Source organism: Acomys minous (assembly GCF_964271855.1).
Source record: "Acomys minous genome assembly, chromosome: 18".
Classification (NCBI taxonomy): Eukaryota; Metazoa; Chordata; class Mammalia; order Rodentia; family Muridae; genus Acomys; species Acomys minous.
The window spans coordinates 33,980,238-34,008,173 of record NC_140501.1 but is presented as its reverse complement, the minus strand read 5'-3'; the positions used below and the strand labels follow the sequence as shown (position 1 = coordinate 34,008,173).

Here is a 27,936-nt window from a genome sequence, read left to right as displayed (position 1 = left end):
TTGTGACTTACAAAACTTCATTGCAAGCAGAATCATGGTGAAACATACATTAATTAGATTGTCACAGCCTCTCTGGCACAAAAGTTAAACCAACCTATGGAACAGAATACAGTGGCTAGAAGGAAGTCCACAAGAACCAACAATTTCAAACAAAAATGCTAAGAACGTGCCCTAGAGAAAGGCCAGCCTTTTCAGTAAATGATGCTGTGGGGGGGGGGGGGGGGGGGGGCAGGGAATTGAAGTCCCAAGAATCTGCAGAAGAATGGAACAGCCCCTATATCTTACAGGTTATGTGAAAATCAATTCCAAAAAGATTAAAGACTTAAATAAAAAAAACCTGAAATGATGAAATTTCTAAAGAAAACAGAAATGTCTCCAAACACTGCGAAGGGGAAAGGTTTTCTTTTGTTTCACTTTTACCCAAGACCCTGAAGTATAGGAAACATAAGCAATAAAATACATTACATGAAATTACATCAAATCCAAAAGCTTCTACACAGAAAACAATTATCTCAAAATAGGAAATAATCATCAAAGTAAACAGCCTAAGGAACAAGAGAAAATACTAGCAAGCTCTATTGAAAACAAGAACTTAATAGCCAGAATATATAAGCAAACCCCATATTCAATGACAAAATAAAACCAGATTACCAACTACAGTGGGAGGCAAATATTCCTATCTTAATGGACATTTCTTTAAATAATGCATGCAGGTACACTATAAGCATAAGGAAAATGTTTAGCACTACTGTTAGAGAAATGCAAACCAAATCCAAACCAGTAAAAACAGCCATGATAAAAAAGACGAAAGGTAGCAAATGGTGAGAGACATGTGAATTACTACAGCCTTTATAGAAAATACAATGTGAAAGGTTCTCATACCATGTTAGGAACCTGTGTTCCTAACATGAAAACACTCAAAGGCAATAAAATCAGCATGTAGAAAAAGCATGTGCATGCCTGTGTGTATTGAACTACCATTCACAAGAGCTAACAAAGGAAACCCATCCAAGTCTCCATCAACTAATGAATTATAACGAAAATGAGACACACATACACAAATACATATGGTTATTTAACCATAGAAATAATGAAGTCCCGTCATCTGCAATGACATGAACTGAACTAAAAATCAGACATTAAATGAAATAAACCAGGCACAGAAAGAAAGTATCACATGATGCCACTCAGAGAAGGAATCAAAAAGGATAATCAAAGACGTCGAGAGCACAGTGATGGCTCACAGAAGATGGGAAGAGCAAGGACTGGGGTCAGACAGACTGATGGCTGAGTACCAAGTTAGTGTTAGCTGGAAAGCAAGAGGTCCCCTAGTGTCTGACTGCAGTTAGATTGAGGACAGATAACAGTTATGTCTGTATATTTCAAAGGGAACTTTGAATGTATTCTCCATTAAGAAAGACTATTTGGAGACACAAGTATGCTTATTCAAATTTTAAAATTATGGAATAAAATCTATATCAAAACACCGTATAATATTCCATAGAATTGATGTCTTAAAATGTTTTTTAAAAAAAAAAGGAACTTTTATTCTAATGATAAAGAAAATATGACTCTTCAAAGGAAAGATATTTTTACTACTTCAATGACAAAAAGAAAGTTATATTAAAGTCAGAGATGATAAACAGAACTTTACCAGTGGAAATCAAGCCTACACTGTCAAAACTTAGTAATATATATATATATATATATATTTTTTTTTTGAGCAACACAATGAGCTGGGCACTGCAAAAGCTGCTTTCCAATATGCATGCTATCATGCTCACAATAACCACATAAGACAGGCATTGTGTCCCCCATTTGACAGAGGCAAACACTATAGCTGTAAAAGCCAGGGTTATGCACTCGGAGGGTGGACTCCAGAGCCCCTGCGTCTCCTGTCCACACCACAGCATGGTGGTTGGTATTTACAGCTCAAATACTTACAGATGTGAATAGAGGTGCCAAATGATGAAAGATGGTCTTAATAAAAAATGCCAAGTTTTAAAGCCTTTAATATAAATCGTGGGATGAGGGTGAACCGCTGTGGGGCAGTGGTAAGGTGGCAGGAGATGAGAGGAAAATTATTTTAAATCAAAGAAGAGCACTTTAAATAAAACATAATAGGATTTCTTTTAATCAGAGAAGCGCCACGGCAGAGCAGAGAGAGCAGTGGCCTCACACTCAGATCTGCATTCCGTTCAGTCCCTGCTTCTTTCAGAAGAACTTCTCTTCAAAGCCAACTTTTGCCTATATATGAAATGTAGATAACACATCTTGTTCCTTTCACAGAATTGTTTTGGAGAAGAAATAAGATAGTGTCAATAAGTAAACACTTAAATGTTTCAAAAGCACATAAATAGGGTTGTGTTGTTTTTCTAATGAAGGAATTTCATGTTTTGTTCTGATTTTCTTTGTACTTTTACTAATACATGCTGTAAGTAGCATTCAAGAACATAGAGGTGCAGGTCTGGTCCAGAGAGACATGCCTGTAGTCTCAACTACTCAAGAGGTTGAACGAGAAAGATCTCTTGAGCCCATAAGTTCAAAGACAACTAAAGAACAAAGCCAGATTCCATTCCCAAAAAAGGGAACATGAGGGGAAATGCTAGAAGTGTCTTTAAAATTTTGAAATTTGAACAGACAGTGCAGGACAAATAATACATGGGTCTTCTAAAGTATTTTTTTTAATCCACATGCATATCAATAGATAATTATCAACCCAGGCCCCAAACACCATCCATATCTTGCACAAGTTCACAATCAGAAAACCCCAAGGAAAGTTCTTCAGCCTGTCCTGCCAAAGACTCAGTTGTCAGTAAAGCAAGTGGCAGCCTTTCTAGAGCACTACTGCAAAGCACAGACAATGCAGAGGACCACCTACACACAGCACAGCTAAGCTACTGAGGTAGTGCTCAGGAGTCTCAATGGCAAGGCCATAATGGCTACTAATGTATAGTGTACCTTGACTCAGTTCATGAATACACTCAGGACAGTTGTTGCCAGCTGTGATATCACACCATGGATAAATAACCATACAAAATCGAGCTAAAGAACCAGTGTATCTCGTCTTAAGTTTCTGTAAATGATGCTGTAGGGATAACCTTCAGCTATATCAAAAGGACATATATTTCAATACTATAAAAACCAGAATCAATTTAGAGTTGGCAGAGGTAGCCCAAATAATTATCATTACATATTTGTACTCAGAATGCATCTTTCAATAGGCATTGAAAGATTTTTTTTTACGCACAAAAGTAAATCTTATTTTTAAGAAGAGTAATAGGCATGCAGGGCAGTCAAGGAAATGTTCTGTTCAGATTTTCCTTTAGAAATATGTTCTAGTCAGTGGCAAAAAGTACATGGGAAGGTCCAGGCTGATGGGCCCTTGGAACCTTGCTTGGATTAGGAGTGGAGGCAAAATGACTTTCAGGCATTGCCCAGCAGGTGACTGGCCATAACAGCAGTAATAAATACTGGCCTTTGCAGACCTGGAGCAAGCATTCTTTGGGTGTTGAGAGTTAGTGAAGAACTGATCGGCTTTACACCCTGTTTTAAGGTTCTCTTAGTCTAGACCTGGTTTACCTGCAGCCACGTTATCTTTAAAAGGGAAAGTAGGAACAAAAACAAACAGCACCCCTTACTGTGATCCATAATTTCAACTGTCTCTCCCCAGAAGAGATGAAATAAAACATACATCTATTTATTGAGGTATTATAATAACAGGCTTCATTAAATAATCAGCTCACTTAGGGATTAAAACTACCCTTAATTTTTGAAAGACTGGAGAGATTTTAAAGTATTTAAAATGATTCCAATATATAATAAAGTTGTGTATGAGCTTCACTGTGTAAATGTGATGGATGCTCCTGTCTGAGGTAGAGATTTATAAGAGAAGGAAAACATAAATTTTAAGCAAAGGTTAGAGAAAACACTCGTGTGATTTTCCCCCAATGTCACAGAGATAAGAACTCCAGAAGTAAAGCGTGCGTAACTTTGAAACAACTTAAGAACAAGTGGTGCACCTAGACAAGATAGAACTGTGGTGTCAAAAGTTTCTAGCCTTGTTTCCCAATTGAAATGCACAAAATATATGAGAGTGGTGAAACAAAGAGCATAGAAGCCATAGGTCGTGTGCCCAAATGATTTAGCCTAAAGAGAAAAAGGAGCTGGGCTGACACAAACACTTGAACACACAATAATGTCAAAAGTTTACTTTAAGGTTATAAAATATACATTAACAAACTGCAGAAAGTCTGTGTTCTTTTAAAACAGGATTTAATGTACTATTTGATATCAAATGCCTAAGTAGAATGTAATTAGCTAGAAGCCCCACACGTTTACTTGTGAGTACTCTGTCATGACTCTTATGCCAAGTTCCAACAGTGGGACAAGGACACTTTGCTAGAATTAGGTAATTCTTCCTGCTCTAAGCCAGGCAATGGAGTGGTGGGAACTAGAATAGTGCAATTGGAAGAACAAGCCTGATATGCATTTTTAGGAGAATAATGATGTATACTACTTCTAAGTAAGAATCTGGGGTAGTAAAGTAAGATGCAGGCAAGACAAAGAGTAATTTGCTAAAAAGAGGAAGAATAAACTAAAGCAATTAGAGGGCAAATAGTATCTTATTTCTTAACAAATTAAATAAGGAATTCGGCAGACAGTACAGAAAACTAAACAAAGAAAATGAAAAATAAAGATGTAAGATAACAAGATGATGGCTACCACAATTAAATATTAAGTGTGATGTGGAACACTGAAGAACAGAGCATCCCCTACCACTAGGCAGATGATGTCCTCTGAACTAAAACTATTATTTGCTTCGATGAAAGAAATAGAATAGGACAAAGTCAATTAGCTATGTAAACAGACACAAAAGCAAGATGTGTGGTGTGTGTGTGTGTGTGTGTGTGTGTGTGTGTGTGTGTGTGTGTGTGTGTGTATGTGTGTGTGTATGTGTGTGTGTATGTGTGTGTGTCAGAGAAAAGATACACAAGCAAGTGCATGGCAGCACCTTAGTGGACAACATCCACAGACAACTGTGAGGAGTCAGTTCTTTCCACTGCAGCCAGAGGTAATCAGGTTTGCACAATAAATAATATATTTGTTAAACCATGTCACTGGCCCATATTTCTATGACATTTTAATAATAAATTTCAAAACCTTCAGTAACCAGGCAGACAATACTGTGTAATTGATAATGTGGTATTTTCTATTTCCATATGGCTCTAGATCTTCTGAAATTCAGTTTTAGAGACAACAGAGTAATACACATTCTAAAAAATATTACATTTACAACTTACTTTTTCATAATCTTTCCACATTATTATTTGTCAAAAGACCCTTTCTGGATACGTTAGGTTGCATCCATTTGGGAAGTACCTAGTTTTTAGCATGTATTCCCAAGAATCTTATTTTTCTGTTATACATTAGACCATTCAACTTAAGGTGGGCTTCTGGCAACATTTGATACACATTCATATTTAGAAAGAATTATGCTTCAAGCACAAGATGGCACTTTGACCACAGCCAAGAAACTGTGATAATCCAGAGCTTATCACTTGTTACTCTAGTACTTTGTCCACTGAACTAGGAGATCAGAAACCTAAGCTTGATTTGTTTATAAGTACAAAATCCATGAACTATTTCCATATGCCACAATCACTCAGTTAAAAAATTATTTATAAACCAGGTTACTAGCCATATCTGGGAAATATGACGCACCTGTTACAAAATGTGATTACTTCAAAAAGCTAACAAATGCGAAACCAGATTTTCATAATAAATCAGTCCAAATGAATTAGACTATTCATATACTTCCAGAAAGCCCTTTCATCCCTATTAAGTTAACAGTTTGTGAATAATGAATGTAATTAATATTAATTTTGGTTGACAAATGCAACACCAATAACCTGTGTAGGATACTTTAATCCATTTTCCAACAGCCTGCAAAAAACTAACAGATGCTTCCAATCTTGTAAAAGAGCGTGTGTGATTAGCATTGTTTTGATGGTACCAAATGTTCAAAATATGAATAGTGTGATTAAATTGGATATATATAAACAGTGGTTTATATAACCTTGTTATGTATTGATGGAAGCCAGAGATAGTAAACTATGTCAGCTCTTCAGAATTCAAGATCAGTATGTTTTGTTCAACTCTGCATTCATAAGCTTCAAGTGAGAACCTGGCTGAATTTACTAAGACTGTAAAAGCAAGAGAGGTAATGGGATGGTCGGCTTTACTCAGTTCAGTTGTCCAAATGTCCAAGGTAAAGCTGAACATGTAAAATAGAGCAGCATTTGTCGATTAGAATAATAGCTGTCCAGAGCAGAGAGAAAGCTGAAAAAGTAAAGAAGAGAAAGAAGAAAAAGAAAAGGGAAAAGCTTAGAAATTTTCTGTATGCACTTCCAAAATAAGAAAACATATACTTTTAAAGGTATGAATGACTAAGACATTTTCTCACTAGGAGAGTAATATGAATGGGGAAAGGAAGATTAATTTTTTAAATGAGCTCTAACTGAAAAATATATAGGGATAATACACACATTTACTAAACACACACACACACACACACACACACACACACACACACATACACACACCATATACATATATGACAAACAGGAGTTAAAATAAAAAGTTCTATAACCTGACCAAACACATCTTACTATGACTATGGTCATATAAGGAAAGACAGTTCTATGTAAAGTAAAAATTATGATCAATGTAACAGCATATACACAATAAAAATGAAACAAGACAACACAGAGACTCTCCCAGCTGCCTGTGCTAGTGTCTGCCTTTAATAGAAAACTCTGGAGCCAGAAGCTGGGGTATTTCTGTGGGTTTGAGTGACTTACAGGCCAGACAAAGCTAAACAGTGAGATCATTCCTCTAAATGGGGGATGGGTGAGAGTAAGGGGTTTGGGGGAGTGGGGAGTGAGGGGGGGAGGGTAAGAGAGAGAACTGAAACAAAGGGAGGAAATGGGTAAAACGAGGAGAGAAGGAAGGAAAAGAATCCAGTTCTATCAGTGGATGCACAGGAGTTCAATGGGGATTGCAGGTTCCTTCCCATTTCTCAGGTGCCTAAATATGAGAAGATAAAGCCTATGTTGACAGGCAGACAGACAGACAGACAGACAGACGGACAAAAGAAGAAAAAGGAGGAGGAGGAGAAAAGAAGAAGAATGGAAGGAGGGAGGGGGGAGAGAGAGAGAGAGAGGAAAAAGGAAGGAAGGAAGGAAGGAAGGAAGGAAGGAAGGAAGGAAGGAAGGAAGGAAGAAAGTTAGTTCTACTTGGTTGATTTCCCAAGCTTAGAAAATATGCAGAATTATAATTTTGCCAATTAATATTTGGGACTCAACATCTTTACAATCTGAGAATACCTAAAGTATTTATTCAAAGATTCCATGCAACAAAAGAGACACATTTGTCTATATTCTTTATTACATTCTTTACTACTTGAAGACACTGCTTTTCCTCGATTCCTTAAAATGCAAACTAATGGTTAAAATCATCCCTAGCTGTCCCTCTATCCAAACACACATCCCCCACAAACAGAAGTCTCAGAAAATGTAACAGGATTTTCAAATGGACAAAAAAATGTTAAGGTGCCAGGTTTAACTCTGACATCTTCAGAAATTACAAAACTTAATCAACTTTGAGCTCACTGCAAGTGTCAGCATTTAGACAAGATGGCTCAGCAGATAGGCCAGAAATAGAGATAACAGAGCACCTGTCCATGCCACACAGTCTCAATTGAGTTTTTCCTGTCATTTGGATCATTCCCAGTAAATGGCTATACCCTCGTTCCAAAAACAACAACGGCTACCCATTTTTAATAAAATGCTTAAGTAATATAATTGTCAGAAACATACCCATGACTCTTAATGAAAGAATCCCAAGGAATGACTCCTGAGATCAAAATAAAAGAAATAGTCTTTTCACAGACCATATCTGGTTGCCATTATAGTATCGCTAAGGATCGGAACCTTGGCCTTCCCAGTTCTTTCTATTGACTATAAAATTATCATTCACAGTCACAACGATTAAAGACAAAATCCAAGCTGCATGTGAGCTGAAAATACACGTGCTGAACCCTCTCTCAGCTTAGTAGAGTGCGAGATTCCATACCAAGCAGTCAAAATGAGGTAGAGGCGGATAGGAGGCAGAGAACTCAGAGAAGAATCATCATCTCACACCTTAATCTTGTCAACTAGTATTAGATTTAGCAAATGTATCTTTTTTTTTCCCCCTTGCAACCTTGAATCTCAAGGCTAAAGTTAGATGACTTAAGAATTTTTAAAGGTCCAATTATTTCATTTAGGGCTAACACTACAGCTAAATTAAAGACATGCTAACAAGTTTCCCTTTTGAGCCTCATTAATTAAGAGAGTAATCAGAGTACAGAGGGGGAAAGAAGGGTAGCTGGTTGGCAGCTTCACTTAAACAGCTTTGAGGTACCATAGTTTTTTCCTACCAGCAAGGCAAAGGGAAAACTAATCAATTCCAGATTATGGAAACTGAAATTCTGAAGTGTTTTACATGTAAATACATATTTTAACTACACACATTTCCCTTGATTGCCTGAAGACAGAACTAATCTTATTCAAAGAAATTTTGATTCACCATAATCAAAAGGTAAAATTAAGGCCTGCTTCCTTCACAATTTTTCCTTGGGTGAGCTTGTCAAAAATGCCTCACTGTCTTTAAAGACCACAATACAGGATTTTCAATATTTTATTCAAGACAATTCCCGCTCAGAAATACCTAGTAATTCTACAATTACTTCTTAGACAAAGTTTATAATTTTCAGTTATTTCTTAAAGGAGTTTCTAATTTACAATTACATTTTAGAAAGCATTTCAATGGATATGAATGAATTTTTAAAGTTCAGCCAATGTTTGTAAATTGGTGTGATGATCTATTTGAATTCTATATATGAAGTAAGCACAGTGCTCAGTAAATAGTGTGTATTTAATAAGCCAAATTCTCTCTATACAAGACAAGATCAAAGGAGATTTTACCTCACATTATCTCAAAAAAGACTAAATGACCTCAATGGAACAGCTTTGAAATAACTTTACATTTAAAAAAAAATCTAAGAATCAAAGTGAATATTCAGAATGTTTTATTTTAAAATTGTTCATGAGATCACCTATGTGAGAAACTTTGCTTTGAAACATTTCATTAGATCGTTTATGTATGTATTAGTAAATGGAAGTGTATCATAAGGGATTCTTACTGTAATTTACAGCTTGGGTTAAATTTTCAAAAGAAAATTAACAAGCAAACTATTAAACTTACCTTTCTGTTGGCAACAAAAAGTACTCTCAAGTTTACAAAGCAAATCCATACTTTCAAACTTATTTTCATCTACTTTCACCCAGAAGCAGTTTTCAGACATCTCATTTGGTCCAATCTGCAATCAAAGAAGGGCAACTCATACACAGCTGGACACTTCACCCATCCTGGCCCAATCAAAGCACACAGACCCAGCATCCCAGGGCTTGAGCAGATGTTTATGAAGTCATCTCCCTAAGATGTGTCCCCAAAGTGCTCAGTAATAGGCAGATTCTGCAGAATATTGAAGTCTTATGAGGAAAAGGAAACATTTTCCATGACCCAATGGTTGTGGATTTGAAGCCACATGTATTGAAGTTTCATTGGATTCTTCATAGCTGTGTTTCTTGGTTATTAGTCATGGCCATTTGCACTATGCATCCTGAATGGAGTTAATATCAAACACAACCTCCTACGTTTACATGATTAGGAGCCCACCTTCAGCAGGATTCGGAATGCCTATGATCTATGGGCAAACTCTGATAACAGACAGCACTTTCCATATTAGCTCCCAACAGAGAAAAGTAACTAGAAACACTAACAGTTTAGATTTTTGAGAAGCACGTCCTATGTATACAGTTATAGGCAATAAAAGTAAGTTATCAACAAATCCTATGAAATGATCAACTCAGACCAAATTTACAACCCAGAAATTACTAGACTAGAGCAAAAGATTTGACTTCAATACTTTCAGTAAAAAATAATGATACATATATAACTACATGCACATGTATGATGTATATATACTGTCATGAGGAGTAGAGTTCTCATTGGAAACTATGTACTAGTAAAGTAACTCTAAAGAAGTGTTAATCTAGGGAGACATAGGTTTTCTCCCATAAATATGCCTTACCTTTAACCAATTCAATCTTCTCATGCTGAGTTCAGGTTTAAATTCTTTCTTTGGTTTCAACCCAAATGGCAGGTTTAAAGGAAGAGTGCTTCGCCCACCAAGAAATCCCAGAGGAGGTGGTGGTGGTACTGGACCACCAAATGGCATTGCCATTCCTGGAAGAGGGGGAGGTGGGGGAGGTGGGGGAGGAGGTGGGGGCGGGGGAGGCGGGGCTCCTCCACAGAGTGCTGGTGGGCCAGGAGGAAGCGCTGAGGAGCCAGTTTCACCTGCAGCTGAAGTTTGCAAAGGAACTGTTGTACCAGGTGGCAAGGCACCAAACTAGAGTGGGCAAAAATAAGAAAACTACTAAGAACGTGTGCACAAATAGTAAAAGTACATTTTATTCAAAATAAGTTATTAAATTTTAAAATACCAGTAATTAGCAAATGCTTATAAAATTCTAAAAGTGTTTCTTCCAATCTGAGTATATAAGCCTAACTCTCATTCCCAAGGAAATGGAATTTACCCATCTTGAAGCAATTGTGATAGAAATGGGTCCATGGGGCTGCAAGACTAAAAAGTCAGCAGCTCTGTAAGGAAGATAAGTACACTCAGGGTATGCAGAGTGAATACAGCAGGAGGGAAAGCGTGTGTGTGTGTGTGTGTGTGTGTGTGTGTGTGTGTGTGTGTCTGTCTGTCTGTCTGTCTGTCTGTGTTTATGTACACATAAATATATGAAACATATATATATGAAACATAAGATTTATTACATATAAGATTTCACATATAATAAGATTCAGGAAAAATAAATAGACGTTATTTCTAGCTTCCTGCCTTTGCTTCAATCTTCTTAAAGTGTCCAGTAAACATGTGGGTAGGGGAAGCAACTAAGACTCCCAGTAGGGCCTATAAGGTATATCACTCTGCTCCTGGACAGTTTTAAGTGATTTTCTTTTAATTCTATGCATCTGGCATCCTCACATACATACATACATACATACATACATACATACATACATACATAGCATATACTAATAGTAGTTGTCCCTCTTGCCTAGAACGCTAGCTTACCGAGACTTCTACTTGTTCTGTCAATTTGAACTAACACGTCCCTTCCTTAGGACAATCTGTCCTGCCCACTCTGTCAAGTCCTACTATACCCCGGTACTTCTCAGAAGCTCTCAGCCCAGCTGTGAAGTAGTTATGGAAAGGAACACTGATAACAGTCTCATCAGTAGCATATAAGCTTTATGAGGTAAGTGATTGTGTTCCGTTTTCATTCAAAGGCTGTGACGGGTGAAGAAATGCAATGGGTCAACGAAAAACAAAGCCAACCAAGGGACACAATCATGAGGTGAGAGAGTATCTCCTTTCCTGGGGAAGGGGGTGGCTTTCTAAAGTCAAATATCACAAAGAAACAAAATAAGAGCAAGACCTGCAAAGAACCACAGCATCTACTCTTCTTTTTTGGTTTGATTTGGTTTGGTTTGGTTTGTTGAGACAGGGTTTCTCTGCACAGCCTTGGCTGTCCTGGACTGTCTTTGCAGACCAGGCTGGCCTTGAACTAAGAGATCCACCTGCCTCTACATTCCTGAACAATGGAGTTACAGGAATGCATTTTAATTGGTAAATTCTCACAGAATGCAGAGTTCAATGAATGATCTGTAACTGTGCAAAAGACATTGTGAGTTAATTTTTGTTTCTTGAAATTACCAACATTCTAAGTTACTAATAAGTATATATAAATACATTCATGTATTGAGGTACTTATATAAAACGCATATAAGTAGGTCACAGGGTGGGGAATAGTGGAAAAAAATAAAAACAGATATGCTAGTTTGTTAAGGAGGAAGATACATGGTAATCTTAAATCACTGAAGCACAGTTCTCCTCAATTAGCTATGAACAGAGATTGGCCCTGTGTAAAACTTAAAACAATGTAGGAGAGTCCGTTATTTCAGTTTTCCAGCATAAATTTGCCCCATTTTATATCAAAATACAATGCCACTATAACTTATCTAAAGATCATAAATATATTTTTATAATCCCAATATTTCAAGAGGTAATCTTTCAAATGGAAAAATTTTTTAAGAAAATTCTGAAATTTATGTTAGCCCAAGACAGAAAAAAAATCAAATGTTTCAGCTATTGCCGTTTAAGTCAATAATGTATAAAAGGCACATACGCACTAAAAACCTATTTCATATAATATAAAAAAGTCTTATTTTAAGCAGAATTTTGCTGACACATGGTATTTACTACAGCAATATAAAAAGGACAGTGAGAAGTCTTATTTTTCCGAGTCACACTCTGTAGCATGGGCTGACCTCAAACTCGCAGGAATTCTCTCCTGCTTCAGACTCTGAAAAGCTAAGATTACAGGCATAAAACAGCATGCCTGGCTAATAATTTCCTGGTTTACAAGTGATTTTAATTTTTAAAAACAGTGTCTTACAGGATATCTTCCAGAAATTGTTATAACAAATCTTGTATTCCATATGCAAAAGAAAGCAAGACAGCCAGTAATATTAGAATACTGAGCCTACTTCCATCTAGCCATAAACTAGGAGAAAAGAAGAGTGTAAGACTACAATTATTGTTCATGGTCGCATATACAAATCTATAGGAAGGACTGTAGCTGTGAGTGTGTCTTCCTAGCGTCCGTATAACGCATGCAGGTGATGTACTTCCTATCTCATGTCTTATGTGTACAGCATGCATGGGAGCTATCTGCTCATAATCCAGATTTTCTCCTTTTTGTCATGTTTTAAATCTGTTTACTTTTGGAAATTGAAAAATTATCAGAAAATGTTCTCATTCAGCTAGGGGTTATCTTTCATGGCAAGGCAACCCATAGGCTGATGGTTTGGAAAAATAAATAGCTTCGGTAATAATTTCCTGCAGGAGGATAAAGATCAATGATGGATGACAAATCTAAGAGTAACAGACTTTCTTAACCTTTACGCTTAATTGCTTAGGAAACATCTGACTTTAGAACCAAAACTCAAGTGCAGCACAAGGAAGCTAATTAATTGGGAAAAGCCTGGATATTCCTAAAAACACAAGGAGGACAAAGGTGAAAGAGAATATAGCCTAGCGATGCATATGGACAATACTGGAAAACAGACAAGCAAGGTAAAGTTTACACGCTTTGAGACTGTAAAGATCTCACCTGCCCTTTGTTCCCCTGGTATGATTTCAAACTCAGACTCACTCGAGATGGTATTTTACCTGGGATTTGAAAGCTTGTAACTCTGCTTGAAGCTCATTAATCTTTGCCTCTTTTTTCTGCAATTGAGCCTGGGTTTCTTGGTGGTCAGTAAATTCTTTTTCAAACTAAAAAGGAATAAAAGAGAGGGGGAGATGGAAATGAAAAGCATTATTCTCTTTATAAAAAATATGGCTTTAATGATCTGTCAATAAAACACCTCTGAATTGGCTTCATAAAAGGAGTGGTAGATTCCCGACAAGCCACCCACAAGCCTTTCTCTAAGTCTCTCCAGGTCCCTGCAAAATCGTTTATTCAGAAGGAAAGAGACAAAACCTGAAACGGAAGACCATGACCTTCTATCCCCAACGGCGCAAACAGGCCCATAGTTATCTACGGCCTTGGCATTTTCCTTAAAAGTCCCTAAATATCATAGCTATTTTGAATAAAGCAGAAGAAAGCACAGCATTGCATTGGCTTTGCTGCCACCCTCTACCTGCAGAACCTGACCCTTGAAATGTATCTGAAGTAGTTCATCAATAGAATTTAAAAGTGTTCTGTTTTAGTGGCTCACAACTTCATTCCACAAACACATCAACTCGCTTGTTTTTCTTATTGCTTATCTCCCACTATCTTACAGAGATTAATGACAAATTAGTTTTTTTTAAAGTCCCTGGTGCAATACCTTCTGGGAGGAAGAAGGCAAATAATAAAATCCGGTGTTCCAAAGAGTTTTTTAATTTATATAGCCACTCATCACAAGGTTCCAATCTTGCATTCAAATAGTTTCACTTTGCGATCATCATCAAGATTCAAAACCTATCCTGAGGGAACTGAATTTAAATAGAGTATTGTCTTATAATCAAGAACAAGTATGAGCCACTTAAAAAAAAATCACAAAATGATAGAAACTGCTTTGTGCCTGCAGACTGTGTGTGCACTCTAAGCTGAGCTGGGAAAAGAACACGGTGGTATGGACCTGTATCTATTGATACAACAAAACACCCTGACAAAAATGCAAGTTGGGGAGGAAACAATTTATTTGGCTTATAAGTCCATAGAACTTTGCATCATTGGAGGAAGTTAGGACAGGATCCCGGAGGCAGGAGCTGAAGCAGAGGCCAAAAGGAGATGCTTGCTCATCATGGCTTACTCAGCTCTCTTATAGAACCCAGGACCACCAGCCCAGGGATGATACCACCTACAATAGGCTGGGGCCCTCCCTCACTGATCACTAATTAAGAAAATGTCTTGCAGCTGGATCATGAAGCTATTTCCTCAAATACAAGTCCTTTCTATCTGATGACTCCAGACACACAAAATCAACTAGTACATCCACTAAGCTTACCAAAGGCTGTATTTCATTTATAGGGGAGTTCTTATATTCACAGTAACAGGAAAAGGCAGGTAAGAGTCCTTATCAAGTAAAATAAGGGAGAGATTTAAAAACAAAAACAAACAAACAAAAAAGACACAGTTTCTGTTTTCACAATCTGAGTTACTCAGTTGAAGTCACACCATATTCCTATAATGAATGATTTAAAAATAAACTGTTAGAGCAGCTTAGGTTCCCAGGAACAGGCAGAAATGACTCACACATCTCCATCTGAGCGGGATCCCAGTTCCTTAGTCTTTAAAGTACAAAAGCCTCTTTAGGTTTCCTAACCAAAACTCCTTAAGTTAGAAAAGTTACTCTTAACTCTACCTTCCAAGTAAAGAAAGTAAATTGAAAACTACAAATGCTCATTTCACCCTCATTTCTTTGTAATGAAAATGGGGAGAGGTGGGGCTTAAGTGCATGGACTGGCCAGATGGCCCAGTGAGTAACTGCAGTTGCTGCCAAGCATGACAACCAGGGTTTGATAACTGCAACCGACACCAGGGCTAGAAATTTTTACTTCTACCAGTTTTCCTCTGACATCCATCTGTGTACCATGACACACATGTACACGAATAAGGCAGTAAGGTGAAAATGGGAGGATACAAGGGATGGGATAACAATTGAGATGTAATATGAATAAATTAATAAAATATATTTAAAAATGAATAAATGAATGAACTTTAAAATTTTTTAAATATGCTAACAATCACATTATATTCTGTGAGAAAAATTAATTTTTAAAATAATTAAAATATAAAATTGCACAAATGCCCTTCACTTTTCCCAAAGCATACCAATGTGACCACCACTACTATGACGAACCCACCAAACACAGCGTGCTGTTAGAAAACTAAACTAAAGAGATACTACTGCCAAGTCTCCTGAAGTAACCAATTTACAGGTCATGTTTAGGTTCATAGGTTAGCCTGTCCCTTTAAATTTGGTTTTAGCATATATTAGTTATACAAAGCATGGGGTTTTATTGAGACATTTTCATAATGCATAGAATGTGCTTTAATTATTCCATGCAAACCTCTGAACCTACCTGCCTGGTCCCTCTTTTATTCTAGAGCTGTCACTCTTCTGTTGTGTATTCCAATCCACCTAGGTTCCACACAACACACATTGTTTCGTTCTTGGCTTACTTCCCCAGGCAAGTGTTCTGTACGGCATTCTGAAGCTGCTCCTGCAGCTGCTCTGTACTCTGGCCCTTCATCTGCACCTGGCTGTCCCTCTAGTGACTCAGTTTTTAACTCCCTTTTTTGTTTGTTTTGTTTTCTCGTTTGTTTGGGTTTTTTTACAGTCAGGGTTTCTCTGTGTAGCCTTCACTGACCTGGACTCACCTTGTAGACCAGAACGGCCTCAAACTCAGAGATCGACTGCCTCTGTCTTCCTAAGTGCTAGAATTAAAGTGTGTCCCACTATGCCTGGCTGAGTTCTTGCTTCTCAGTTAGCTTTTCCAGCATACTTTTTAGCTCATACTCAACTTTTCTAGCCAACTGGAAATCACACACTTTGTTATCCACAACTTAGCAAAATTCTTGAACTCTAAAAAAAAAATCAACTAACAAATTCTGAATCAATGACCACTCACAGTCATTCCATAGCTTTGCTAAGTCACGTCTTCATCAGTGCCACATTGTTAAATATAAATATAAATCACTATGCACTAAGTTAACAATTCAGAATATCCTCAATATCATAATAACCCCAAGAACAGACAAATCATGCTATCTGAAATTAGCAATCATATACACAGTAATAAAAATCAACTAAGAGACTATACACAGAGTGTGAGAGAATCTTTGCTTATCAAACAAGAGATTAATATCTAGAATCTACTAGCAAGTTCAAAAGTTGAAGACCAAAATCAGATTTCAATCAATAAATGGGCAAAGGCAGTGAAGAGACTTATCTCCAAAGAAGAAATACAAAGGGCAAATAAATAATTTTTAAACATATTTAATATCCTCTGTCAGCAGTAAAATACAAATTAAACTGCTTTGGATTTTACTTTTTTTTTTTCTTGAAGATTTTTTTTTTTTTGTATGTAAGTACTCTATCTTCATGTTCACCTGCATGCCAGATGACGGCATCACATCACATTGTACACAGTTGTGGTAGGATGGTTAGTGTCTAGAAAACAAACAATAATTTCTAGTTTGTATGGAGGGTATGAGAAGTCCTTCACATTGCTGGTGGGGATGGAAAGCAGTGCAGACACTGGAAACTGATAGGGCTGCTCCTCAAACAACTAAAAACCTGGCCAGAAAGGTGGCTGAGCAGGTGCGGCATTTGCCTCCAAGCCTGATAGCCTGAGGTCAATCTCTGGGATCCAAGGGATGTAAGGAGGGAACTGATTCCCGAAATGGCTGGCTAACACCTGCATCCCACAAACCCAGAAAGATCAAGGACTGTTGTAGATGAAGGGACAGAAACATTGCAAGAGCGAGAAGTGAAAGACTGCTACAGTGAAAGAGTGTTTTCCAATACAAGGCAGTTGCCCAAAAATAATCAGAGCAGTTGTGGACAGCCGAAAGCCAAACAAAATCCCAAAGTGGATAAAGTAGGAAGGCACAAAGTTTCATTATTTGGCTAAGGAGCCAATTGGAAATTGGTAACTACCAGGGGACTGAGAGGCAGTATTCTTTAAGGGCCAAACAGCTGGTAAGCCAACCGTGATTCAGCAGTGGAACCCAGACCCAAGAGAATATGTTTAAAATAGACTGGATAACTCACAAACATTAATAAAGTATTTATTTAAATCTTTTCAAGGTAAAAAATTTTTAAATGATGTGCTTCTTTGACCTTGCCAAGAGTTTTTTGTTTTGTTTTGTTTTGTTTGTGTGTGTGTGTGTGTGTGTGTGTGTGTACTCTGCTGGTTTGTTTTTGTCAGCTTGACACAAATTATATCTCCACAGAAGACAGAACTGAGAACTGCTTCCATCAGATGGACCTGTGGTACATCTATGAGACAGTTCCTTAACTGGGCCTCAATCTACCTATTTTCCATTGCAGAATAAATACCTAACAATGTACCTAAGATACGTCGCTCACAGTGTTGGATTGTGGAGAGAGCAAACAGCAGACATGGTCAGTCCTTGTAGTGAGCAAAGTCTAAGTTTGAGATCAAAAGACATTACCTCTCTGGATGCGTAAAACCTGAGAGCCATAGAAGGAAAAGAAAACTATAAAAGAGAAAATATGTCAGGGAGTAAAGAGACCTCATCTCAGATTTTAAGATCTTGAGGAGGTAGACAGAAAATGCCAGTGTACAATCTGCTGAGAGCTATGAAGAAAAGTATACTGAGAAATTAGTATGACCATGTTGGCACTTAGAAAGCACAAACCAGCAGCTGTATGACAAAAAAAAGAGTAGGCACAGGAATTAGCTTTGAGCCTACTGCAGTTGTCCAAACAAGGATGAGGTAAGAATACCGGGTGTAAATATGACTAGAAATCCAAAAGACTTTGTATCTGACTAAAAGAAATTAAGGTCAGGAGTGATAGCGCATATCTTTAATTCCAGCACTCAGGAAGCATGGGAAAGCAGATCTAGTTTGAGACCAGGCTGGTCTAACAAGAAAGTTTCAGGGTGGCCAGGACTACAGTGAGAAACACTAACTCAAAACAAGATAGATAGATAGATAGATAGATAGATAGATAGATAGATAGGATAGAAAGAAAGGATGGATAGGATGGATGGACAGAGAAAGAAATAAGTAAATAAAAGTTTAAAAAAATAAATTAGGAAGCACTGTATATTTAAGACAAATACAAGTATTTTTTGGCTTTTCGGCTGAAAACCTATAGAAATATGGCAAGAAAAGTAAGAATACCAAAGAGAGGAAATGTATTATTAGAGAGAAAATTTGTTTGATTTTATTAATATGTTATTGGACACAGTCTACTTATGAAAGAGGACAACTTCAGAGGTGAAAAATACGAAAGACACAGATTAGACTCCATGATGAATTATGACTCTTGGGTTCATCACCTCATGGCACATACAGTCATGAAAGCACTATGAAATGTAAGCCCATGAACATGGAGAACCAGTGACATGAGAGAGGAGAGGAGGTGGGCTTGGTCCTTCACCAAAGACCTTTTGCCTTTCAGAAGAACCACATGGATGAAAGAGGACTGCCTAACACTTATTTAACTATGTATCCTCCTAGTATGCTTCTCCAACTGCCAGGGTTATGTTGGGGACCAAATCCTTTACACCTGAGTCTTTGGGGTGGGGGAGTGCAGTTACACCATATCCAAACTATAGGAGACAGGTCAAGCTTGAAATACCAACTAGAAATTCAAAGGGCATTCAGAAAGGTAGCTGCCTCCTTGGATATCTCAACTAGACTCTGTACACTGAAACCTGAGGGCTCACAAATATCATTTCCTTCATTAATTCTTTCCCACATACCCAAAACTACATGAGAATGCTTCTAACATCTAAATTATCATACTGCCCTATGAATATGCTAACATGTAATGTTACCCACCTTAATGGCACTCAACTTGTACGCTTACAAAAAGGATAGCCTTTCTACCTTTCAACTTTTCACTGCCTTAAATTTATAACTAGACTCAGAAAACATTTACTGAATTAAGCCAACTCCTGCCAATTCTTCCTTTAAACATTGAGTATCATTGACTAAATTTCTCAGCATACAAACTTTCATTTTCTACAAACAAAGCAAAGTTCACTATTAAAATCTAAAACCTAAAAGTAAAGGAATTTCTTATCAGAATAAAGATAAAGATGCTTTTTGACAAAAGGAATTTGGGGACATAAATACAGAGAGAAAGGATTTTCTTAGAAACAGAAAAACTTTAAGCAGATTATAATTAGTGAACTCTATAAAGCTTATTAAATTAACTTGGACATACTAAAAATATCTACATTTCTTATTAAAGAGATAAATGCCCATTTCCTCACTTACCAAAGAATCAGATGAATTATAAGCCTTGCTTTAGCATTTTCATAATATCTCCAATCAAATCATAGTAGCCTTGGAGATAAACCAGTGTCTATTAAAGTATACCTTAGGAAAACTGATATGATAGTGTTCTTTCCAAAAAAAAAATTTGACTGGCGCAATATTACACTTACAAAATTACACTCAAAAATGTCAAGAAACACAGTTAAGGGTGAGTTTCTGCTTAATTTCACTCCCTGAGGTAAATGTATTAGCTCTTCTGTACAAGAAGGTGGATAATTCAATATACTCTATATACTTTCTGACATTTCTGCTCTTCATTTTTCAAATTTATGCACCTAAATAAAAAATGTACCAAGAAACTATGATAGCTTCTTGCCTAAAGCAAAGTATTTACATGTGTCCTTACAAAGCCATCATAGCTAAGTTTCTGCTGATATATACAAGATGGTATGGCACTGGAAATCTTTTATGGAGCAAAAGTATTTTCTGAATATATGTAACAATTCAACCTCTGGTTTTAAAAAGGCAGCTAACCTTGAACAAGGTCTTTTATTTACATTTTAAGCTTACTCTTTTAAAAGAAATCTATTGAGTATTGTGTATTTAACTATATTTATATACCTTACACATGAACAACACATAAAATGTAATCTATATTATTCTGATGTATCTGCATCTAATACCAGAAAACTCATTACTCATAAAGTACTAAGATGAGAATGCAAAATTGGCTGAGAGAAGGGTCAGACTGTATCTAACAGCTATTAACTAGTTTTGTTCATTAATTAGAATTTTTTAATTTTATTATCAAATATTTACTATAAAAACACTGAACCGAAGTGAGAAAACACCGTGGTTAAAACACAAACTCTGGAACCAAACAATCTCAACTCCCTATCTTATTACATTCATCCCTTGGGCTAACTACTTTATAGTCATTTAGACATTTTAAATAATTTAGCCATTTCTTTCCTGCACCAAACTGAGTAGTCCAGGCAATGACATCATATACACAGCTTTAACCCTAGTGTGTTAGTTGTTTTTTTCAACATAACACAAACTAGGATCAACAAGAGAGAACTTCAACTAAGGAATAGCCTCCATCAAACTGGCACGTATGCATGTCTGTAGATCATTTTCTTGATTGATAGTTGATGTGGGAGGGTCCAGCCCACTATGGGCAATACCACCCCTATGCAGGTGATCCTGGGTTTTATAAAGAAAGCAGACTGACTTTCCTGAGTGATGACCTGCAGCATATAAGCCAAATGAGCCCTTAGATCCCCAGGTTGGTTTTGGTCACTATTTTATCATAGCCACATAACTCTAACTAGGACACCTAGCAAGTAGCCAATGGTCTCGAAGCCTTTGGTTGATTTTAACCCTTAGGGCATCAAACAATTTCACACACATCAACTTGAACAGCAGTTCTTCAAGCCTTAGGGAAGTTCCTATTGCAAGTCAGGTTGGATAATAAAGTTTACAGAAAAGCAGAAATCTCTTTAGGCACTCTTAGGTCTTCTTATATTAACAATACATCATGAGACTGTAGCTAACATAAAGGCTAATTAGGTAAATATATGTTTAATTTGATTCTATGGCAGTGGTTATAGCTATTTCTTCACTAACATGAGAAGCTAGATCTAAGAGCTCAAGTCTGATTATGTCAAATGTCAAACATCCGATCAAGAAAATATCTAATACAAAATCCTAAGCCAAAAAGAAAACGCTGCACCAAAGAAAAGTAAAAGTGACTGGAGTCAGAAAACTTGCTAAGCTGAAACAAATAAAGCTGATAATATTCAATAGTTTATTCTTTTATTTAAAACGTTTTTGACACAGGTTCTCTGTGTGTAGCCCTGGATGTCCTGGGTAAATCAGGCTGTCTGCAAACACCAACATCTGCCTGTCTCTAGTACCATATATGGCTAGTTAAAATACTATTAATTTTTGGAGAATATAATACAATTACATTTTTCCCCCTCCCCTTTCTCTCCCCAGTCATTAATTCAGTCACTCATTCAAGAAGTACTTCTTGGTTTGCTTATAAACAAAGAGTCAAGAAATTGTTCATAATAAGGAGATAAATGTCCTAGGTTTCTTTGGAAGAAAAATAGCTAATACACAATATATTCATGTTTAAACACATGGTGACACAGCAACTCTGATAATATAAATGAAAAAAAGAAGTGGAGAGTATTTCCAATAGCAAAATGTTCTAGCTAGTGCTCCATGGAGCACGGCCTTGTCTCACAGCCTGAAGGAGATGAAGGCAGGAACAGCGAGCACTTTGAAGAGGGGCTATCCACAGCAGTTCCACACCACCCTGCAGAGTAAGTCAGGTACTTACTTTCTTGCCCTGTTCGGACGCTTTCTCTTCCCACTCTTGTAGTTTTGCCTGATCTATACAAACATCTGAAATTAAAGTAAGAAAAATTAAATTGAAGTTTTGTGCAAATTCTTGATGTTATAATGAAAAAAAATTACAAGAAACTTAATAATAAGTGAAGGGGAGAAAAATAGCACAATGCTATAAAAAGACTCTTTAAAGTGTGACACCAAAAGTAGCACAGCAGAATAACTCGTATTGAAGTTTTAACCTTCCACCATGGAAGAGGAAATGGTTCAATAATACCATACAGTTCAGTAAGATCCCCGTTACTAAGCTGCATTTAGAAAGAAGAAACAGAAAGAGCCAACATCAACCGGGAAAATGAGCTGGAGTGGGAAAAAGGGGGAGGGGAGGAGCAACTGCCATGTTTCTTTGCCCTACAAGTGTGATCATATACAAATGCAACGAGAAGTCATACAAAGGTTACATCATCCATTATGGGAAGACTTAGAGCTTGCATAGTAAGCCAATCATCTATGGGATAACTGATATGTCTGCCAAAGGCCTTACTGATGAAAAACTTGACAATACATACTTGAGTTTTAACTTTGAGATTCCTTCCATCAAAAAATTGTATTTGCTAGAACTCTGCATTTACAGAAGACTACTCATTTAAATGTCACTATGTTCATAGGCACTAGAAATAATATCAACACCCAACAATAATGGACTAAATTATTACATGCATCCATTTATGGAAAGCTAGTTATGACAAATTATTCAAATTTATTTACTATAATATACTTTATATGTTCCTTTTTAATAAAACCAATATGTAAATGTGTTTATATCAACAGTCACATAATAAGATAAACAGGAAAGCAAAATATCAGTTGATTTCCTTAAATACAATTTATAATCTTGCTTAATTTATAGGAAAGAACAAGGTCTGGAGAGAGGCTAAGGTGTTTGTTGTGCAACCATGAAACAAGAGTTCAGATCCCAGAACCCACATAGAAGCATCCCACACATATCTGTAACCCCAGCATGGAGGAGAATGGAGACCAAGAGGAGTATCTGGGCTTGCTGACTGCAACCCTAGCCATAACGTGCAAGCTCCAGTTCATCAAGCACCACTGTGCATTTATCCACATACATATCAGTGCATACACAACACACCCACAAATACCTACACTACATAAACACAATATATCCCCCCCCAAAAAAAGAGTGGAAAAAACGGTTCTGCTTATAATTCAAATAATGATGTAAGTTCTCTCTGAAATGAGCATATCCCATTATACAGTACAGAAATTTAAAAGGGCATAAAGAGGTTTTCATAAATTAATATTAGGATGTCAAAATTTTCTCAGATTTCTTGTTCCAGTGTACAGAAAGAAAAGCATACTAGGGTTTTGAGCCAACATTGGTGTAACAGAGCTTACCTGTTTTACAAACCATTATTTGAATTCATCATTTCTACATACCTACACACAAAAAGTCAGGTAAAGGTTTGTATGAAGTTGTTATGAACATAGGTTTGACATTTAATACTTCATGATAAGGGATTAAGAGTCCTGAGGAGATCTAAAACCAAATGAGGAAACCCAATACCTTAGAGCTAGCCCAGGGGACCAAACTCAAGACAGTTCTACTTAAATAACAGAAATACTCACCAACAAACTGACTTAAGTCCAAATCTAGCCTTTTCCTGTATGTGAAGTCTGGATCTGTTCCGTCTCTATGCAATACAATCTGGGACACACACTCGTCAATCAGTTTGAAGTACTGTTGTCTAAAACCAAAGAGAAGAAATATGTATTCAATCAATATACACTCAATGAACATCAAAATAATATACTTGATGTGTCTGGCTTCAAATTTAAAATTTTACTCAGCATAATTTTTACAACACCCATGACATAGCATCACAGGACATTCGTCTTTCTAATGCTGTCATCCCATGTTTTTAATGGCATGTCTGGAAATGTACTGTGCAATGAATGAGATTTCCTTATAAAAGTCACACAGTTACTTTGCTCATTTTCATTAAAAAAAAAGATATGAAAAGAAATTCAAAATTGATACTCTAATATGAAACCAAATTAATATACCTTATTCAAGTGAAGACTAGAAACTTCAATGTGATGCCAGGGTACAAAGAACAGAGTTGAACTAAAAGCTTCAAGGGGGGATGTGTTGTCAATACAATATATCTGCAATCCTAACTCCTTAGGAATATCTCCTTTACTTAAGGCAATGTGAAGAAAACACAAAAAATAAATAGATTTTGTGTCCAAAGGCAATTCTAGCAGTGGGGTGGTTTATAATGAGGAACCCTGCACCCCTCATCACTTGTGAATTGGTTTCCGTTCTCAGTGATTTATATGCAGCTTTTTATTTTTTCTACAACCATAATCTTCAAATGTGATGGCCCTTCTGGCCACTTCAGCTTTCTTCCAATGAACCATATGAGTACTACTATCTTTGTACTAGTTAGCCTACACCTACGAGACCATTTATAATGTTAAATAAAACTGATCCAGCTGAACATGCCACAAGTTGATAGAACCAGCTGGTTGATAAGCAGGAAACAGATGAGGATTTTTCTTTTGTTAGTTCGGATGGTTGGTTTTGGTTTTTTTAGAGACAGGGTTTCTCTGTTTAACAGATCCCTGGCTGTTCTGGACTCACTTTGTAGAACAAGATGGCCTCAAACTCACAGAGACCCACCTGCCTCTACCTCCCTCGCGCTAAGATTAAAGGCGTGTACCACCGCGCCTGAGGATTCTTTATACAAAAGTTTCATTTCATGTTTACACGACTTTAGAGTAGAAACAGAACACTGTAACTAAAAGTGCATGTTGTTATTTTTATTGCAATCAATTAGTATGTTTCTGTAGCATTTACTAGTGCTTAAATATTTAGCTTCCCATTTTAAACAAAGTACTAGAAGACAGTACACTAAACAATAAAAAAGTTGTTGGTGAAATTGAGAATAATTGCAGAAATTACAATTAACAGGAAAATTTGAGGCATGAAGTACATCCTCTATGAAGACTGTAAAGTATCATTCACTCTTTGCTTCTGTATTGTACGGTGTAGCAAATAACGCTGAGTTAAACCCTCTGATATTGTCCAAGGGTGAGGCTTTCCTATAAATCCTCAATGAATTACCTGTGGGAAGACCAACTACCTCCCCATCATTTATGAATGAAATTTATGCAAAGCTAAATTGGTAACATAAATGATTTTTTTATTTGAAGACCTGGAGACAGGAACTCCCAAATAATATAAGTCGGAAGTGATATCGAGACCATTTACTTACTGGGCATATATTATGTGTCATGAGTTCAGCTGAAAGTTTAAGTCACATAACCATATTTCATCTGGATAGGATAGTCATGTGGGGACTCATGTCTACCTAACACCACATTATGTTCTATGTGAGGGAAATAAAGAACAGTGGGCAAGCATGGACACCCAAGTCATAATAAAGATTTAAAAGGCATTTGTATTGATTTTCTGATACATTAAAAGCATTAAGCACACAAATATTGTTGAGGTACTTTCTGACTATTTATACACTCCTAAAAACAACTGTTACTACTCTACTTACAATTTATAAAAAGCAACCTAACCTATCAGTAGCATTCCTGGTGACTAAGCAACAATCACAAAATATTACACGTCATATGATAAATTAATAAACTTTCAGTGGTTTCAACTTTTTTCTTTTCTTTTTCAGATTATAATTACATCATTTCTCCCTTCCCTTTCCTCTGTCCAAAGCCTTCCATGTAGCCTCTCTTTACTCTCTTTCAAGTAGCTGGCCTCTTTTGTGAATTGTTTTTACATGAAAATGTGTATATAAACACACACAGATGCAGATAGACAAACACACACACACACACACACACACACACACACACACACACTATCTCTCCTCCTCCCCCCTCTCTCTCTTTCTCCAAAATATGACTTGATTAGTCTGAATGTTACGCAAATGAATCCCAGTGGATTTACAAAGCACTCCCCTACCTAAGATCCTACTGGAAGAAAGGATAGAAAGATTGTAGGACCCAGAGGATCAGGAGTTTGCTATGAGATTGTGTCTCCTATTAACATCAGAATTTAGACTCATAAAGTCTCACCAATAAGACTGCCAAAATGTGCTGAACAGGAACAATAGACATGATATCAACTTTTATTCAAAGGAGATGATACAACCAAGAAATTTCTGGAGTTTAAAACACAACAATAATGACATTGTATCCACAATATATTACACACATAATATATATATATATATATATACATATACATATATTACACACATATATAGAGTCTCAAGCTTGTCATAAAAAATAAAAATAACTTGCTTATCCAAATAAAATAAGGTGATTTTCACATTTAAAGTTTTATGAGTTACATATCAGAACACAGCTTCCACTTACCTTATTAGACGATCATTTCGAATGAGCAGAAGATGCTGAAGAATAGAAACAAAATATCCCTCTGCTCTAGTTTCTTTAACTGTGTCCCACACCATGTTGTAAACATCAGATGCTTCAGTGAGCTGATTAAGGACCATATGAATTTATTCAAACAGTACACCAAACAGCTAATATAACAGACACTGTGGTATGAAAGGTTGAAAGACTTAAATACAAACAACTATGTAGAAACGGTTGTTTTAAAAGAGCTTTCCAGAAACTAAGTGTAGAAAAGACCATAGACGGCATTTTGTGTTGACACTTTTTCACCTTTTGCAGCCAACTGCAAGCACAGCCAGCAGCTGGTTGGAAACACCAAGTTCTAAGGATGCCCTGAACAACAGAACAAGTGCTTCAGTGAGCAGACATAGTAGAAAATCGGATTCTAACGTGTCTCGGAAACAATCCAGACACCTGCAGATCCATCAATATACATGAAGCCTCCAAGGTGATATATCCATTATAGAGAAAGAAGCATTAAATTTGTTGAGGTTATCTCAAATCCAATACTACAAAGAAAAAAGGAATCAGCCATGAAAAGAACAGATTGTATATACTCTAACAACCTGCTCTAAGGGAGCCATTTAACTAATTGTAGCATCCCTTTCCACAAATGTACTGACAAAAAAAACCAAAAAAACAAAAAAACCCTTAAGCTACTAAAATAGTGACACTCTTATAATACGTAAACGTTTGATTTCATATACTTTATATAGAAAAAGGTAAGCATTTTATGGGGTACAGTTCATTATTTTAGATGTAACTGTAAGTTTACATAATTTTTTACCAGGACTCAGAGCAAAAGGATATTCAAGTTCAGCTCTGATATCTTCAAGGCGATGGGAAAACTCAATCAAGTCTTCTTCTTTGTGTTCATCAAAGACTTTAAGTTGTATATCCAGGCCATCATTCTTAATACACTTTAGGCTCTATAAATATTGAACAACAATCATGATGAATTATGTTTTCAGTAAGGGTAAATTATCAATAACATAAATAACAATCTATCATTCAAACCTGACTTGCAGAATTCAAACACGTAAAGTGTTAAATAATACTCAAATCTTATCATCTATATTTCAAATCTAGATTTTTTTATACTCAAGGCTTTTCCCGCAGATAAATTATTCTTGAGAGTAATTTATCTAAATTTCCCCCACTCAAGTACACTTCTAATTTAAATATTAATGAGGAGGCTGCAGGGCACTTACTGGCAATATCTCTTTCAATCCACAACGCATAAATTCATTTCTGATGTGAAGCCTGAAGTCCAAGTCATCAGGAGATGTAACAAGGGCATTTATGAGCTGCATACAAGCTACCTACAACAGATTACACAGACAGACTTCGACACGGTTTACAGCATTTGAAACAAAAAGAAGCAAAAGGGGAGAAATCA

General features: G+C 36.6%; 1 protein-coding gene across 3 annotated transcripts in view; it reads right to left on the bottom strand.

Annotated features, from left to right (window-relative positions):
• The window catches only part of DIAPH3 (diaphanous related formin 3), a 454,594-nt gene that overhangs the window by 275,847 nt on the left and 150,811 nt on the right, over nucleotides 1–27,936 (bottom strand). For all 3 annotated transcript variants that reach the window (XM_084767928.1, XM_084767927.1, XM_084767929.1), the window contains 8 exons: nucleotides 27,749–27,859; nucleotides 27,348–27,466; nucleotides 26,499–26,615; nucleotides 23,718–23,836; nucleotides 22,060–22,124; nucleotides 13,409–13,513; nucleotides 10,199–10,516; nucleotides 9,310–9,424 (listed from right to left, as the gene is read on the bottom strand). In XM_084767928.1, coding sequence (XP_084624054.1) covers nucleotides 9,310–9,424; nucleotides 10,199–10,516; nucleotides 13,409–13,513; nucleotides 22,060–22,124; nucleotides 23,718–23,836; nucleotides 26,499–26,615; nucleotides 27,348–27,466; nucleotides 27,749–27,859 — 1,069 coding nt within the window. The remainder of the gene's footprint in view (nucleotides 1–9,309; nucleotides 9,425–10,198; nucleotides 10,517–13,408; nucleotides 13,514–22,059; nucleotides 22,125–23,717; nucleotides 23,837–26,498; nucleotides 26,616–27,347; nucleotides 27,467–27,748; nucleotides 27,860–27,936) is intronic.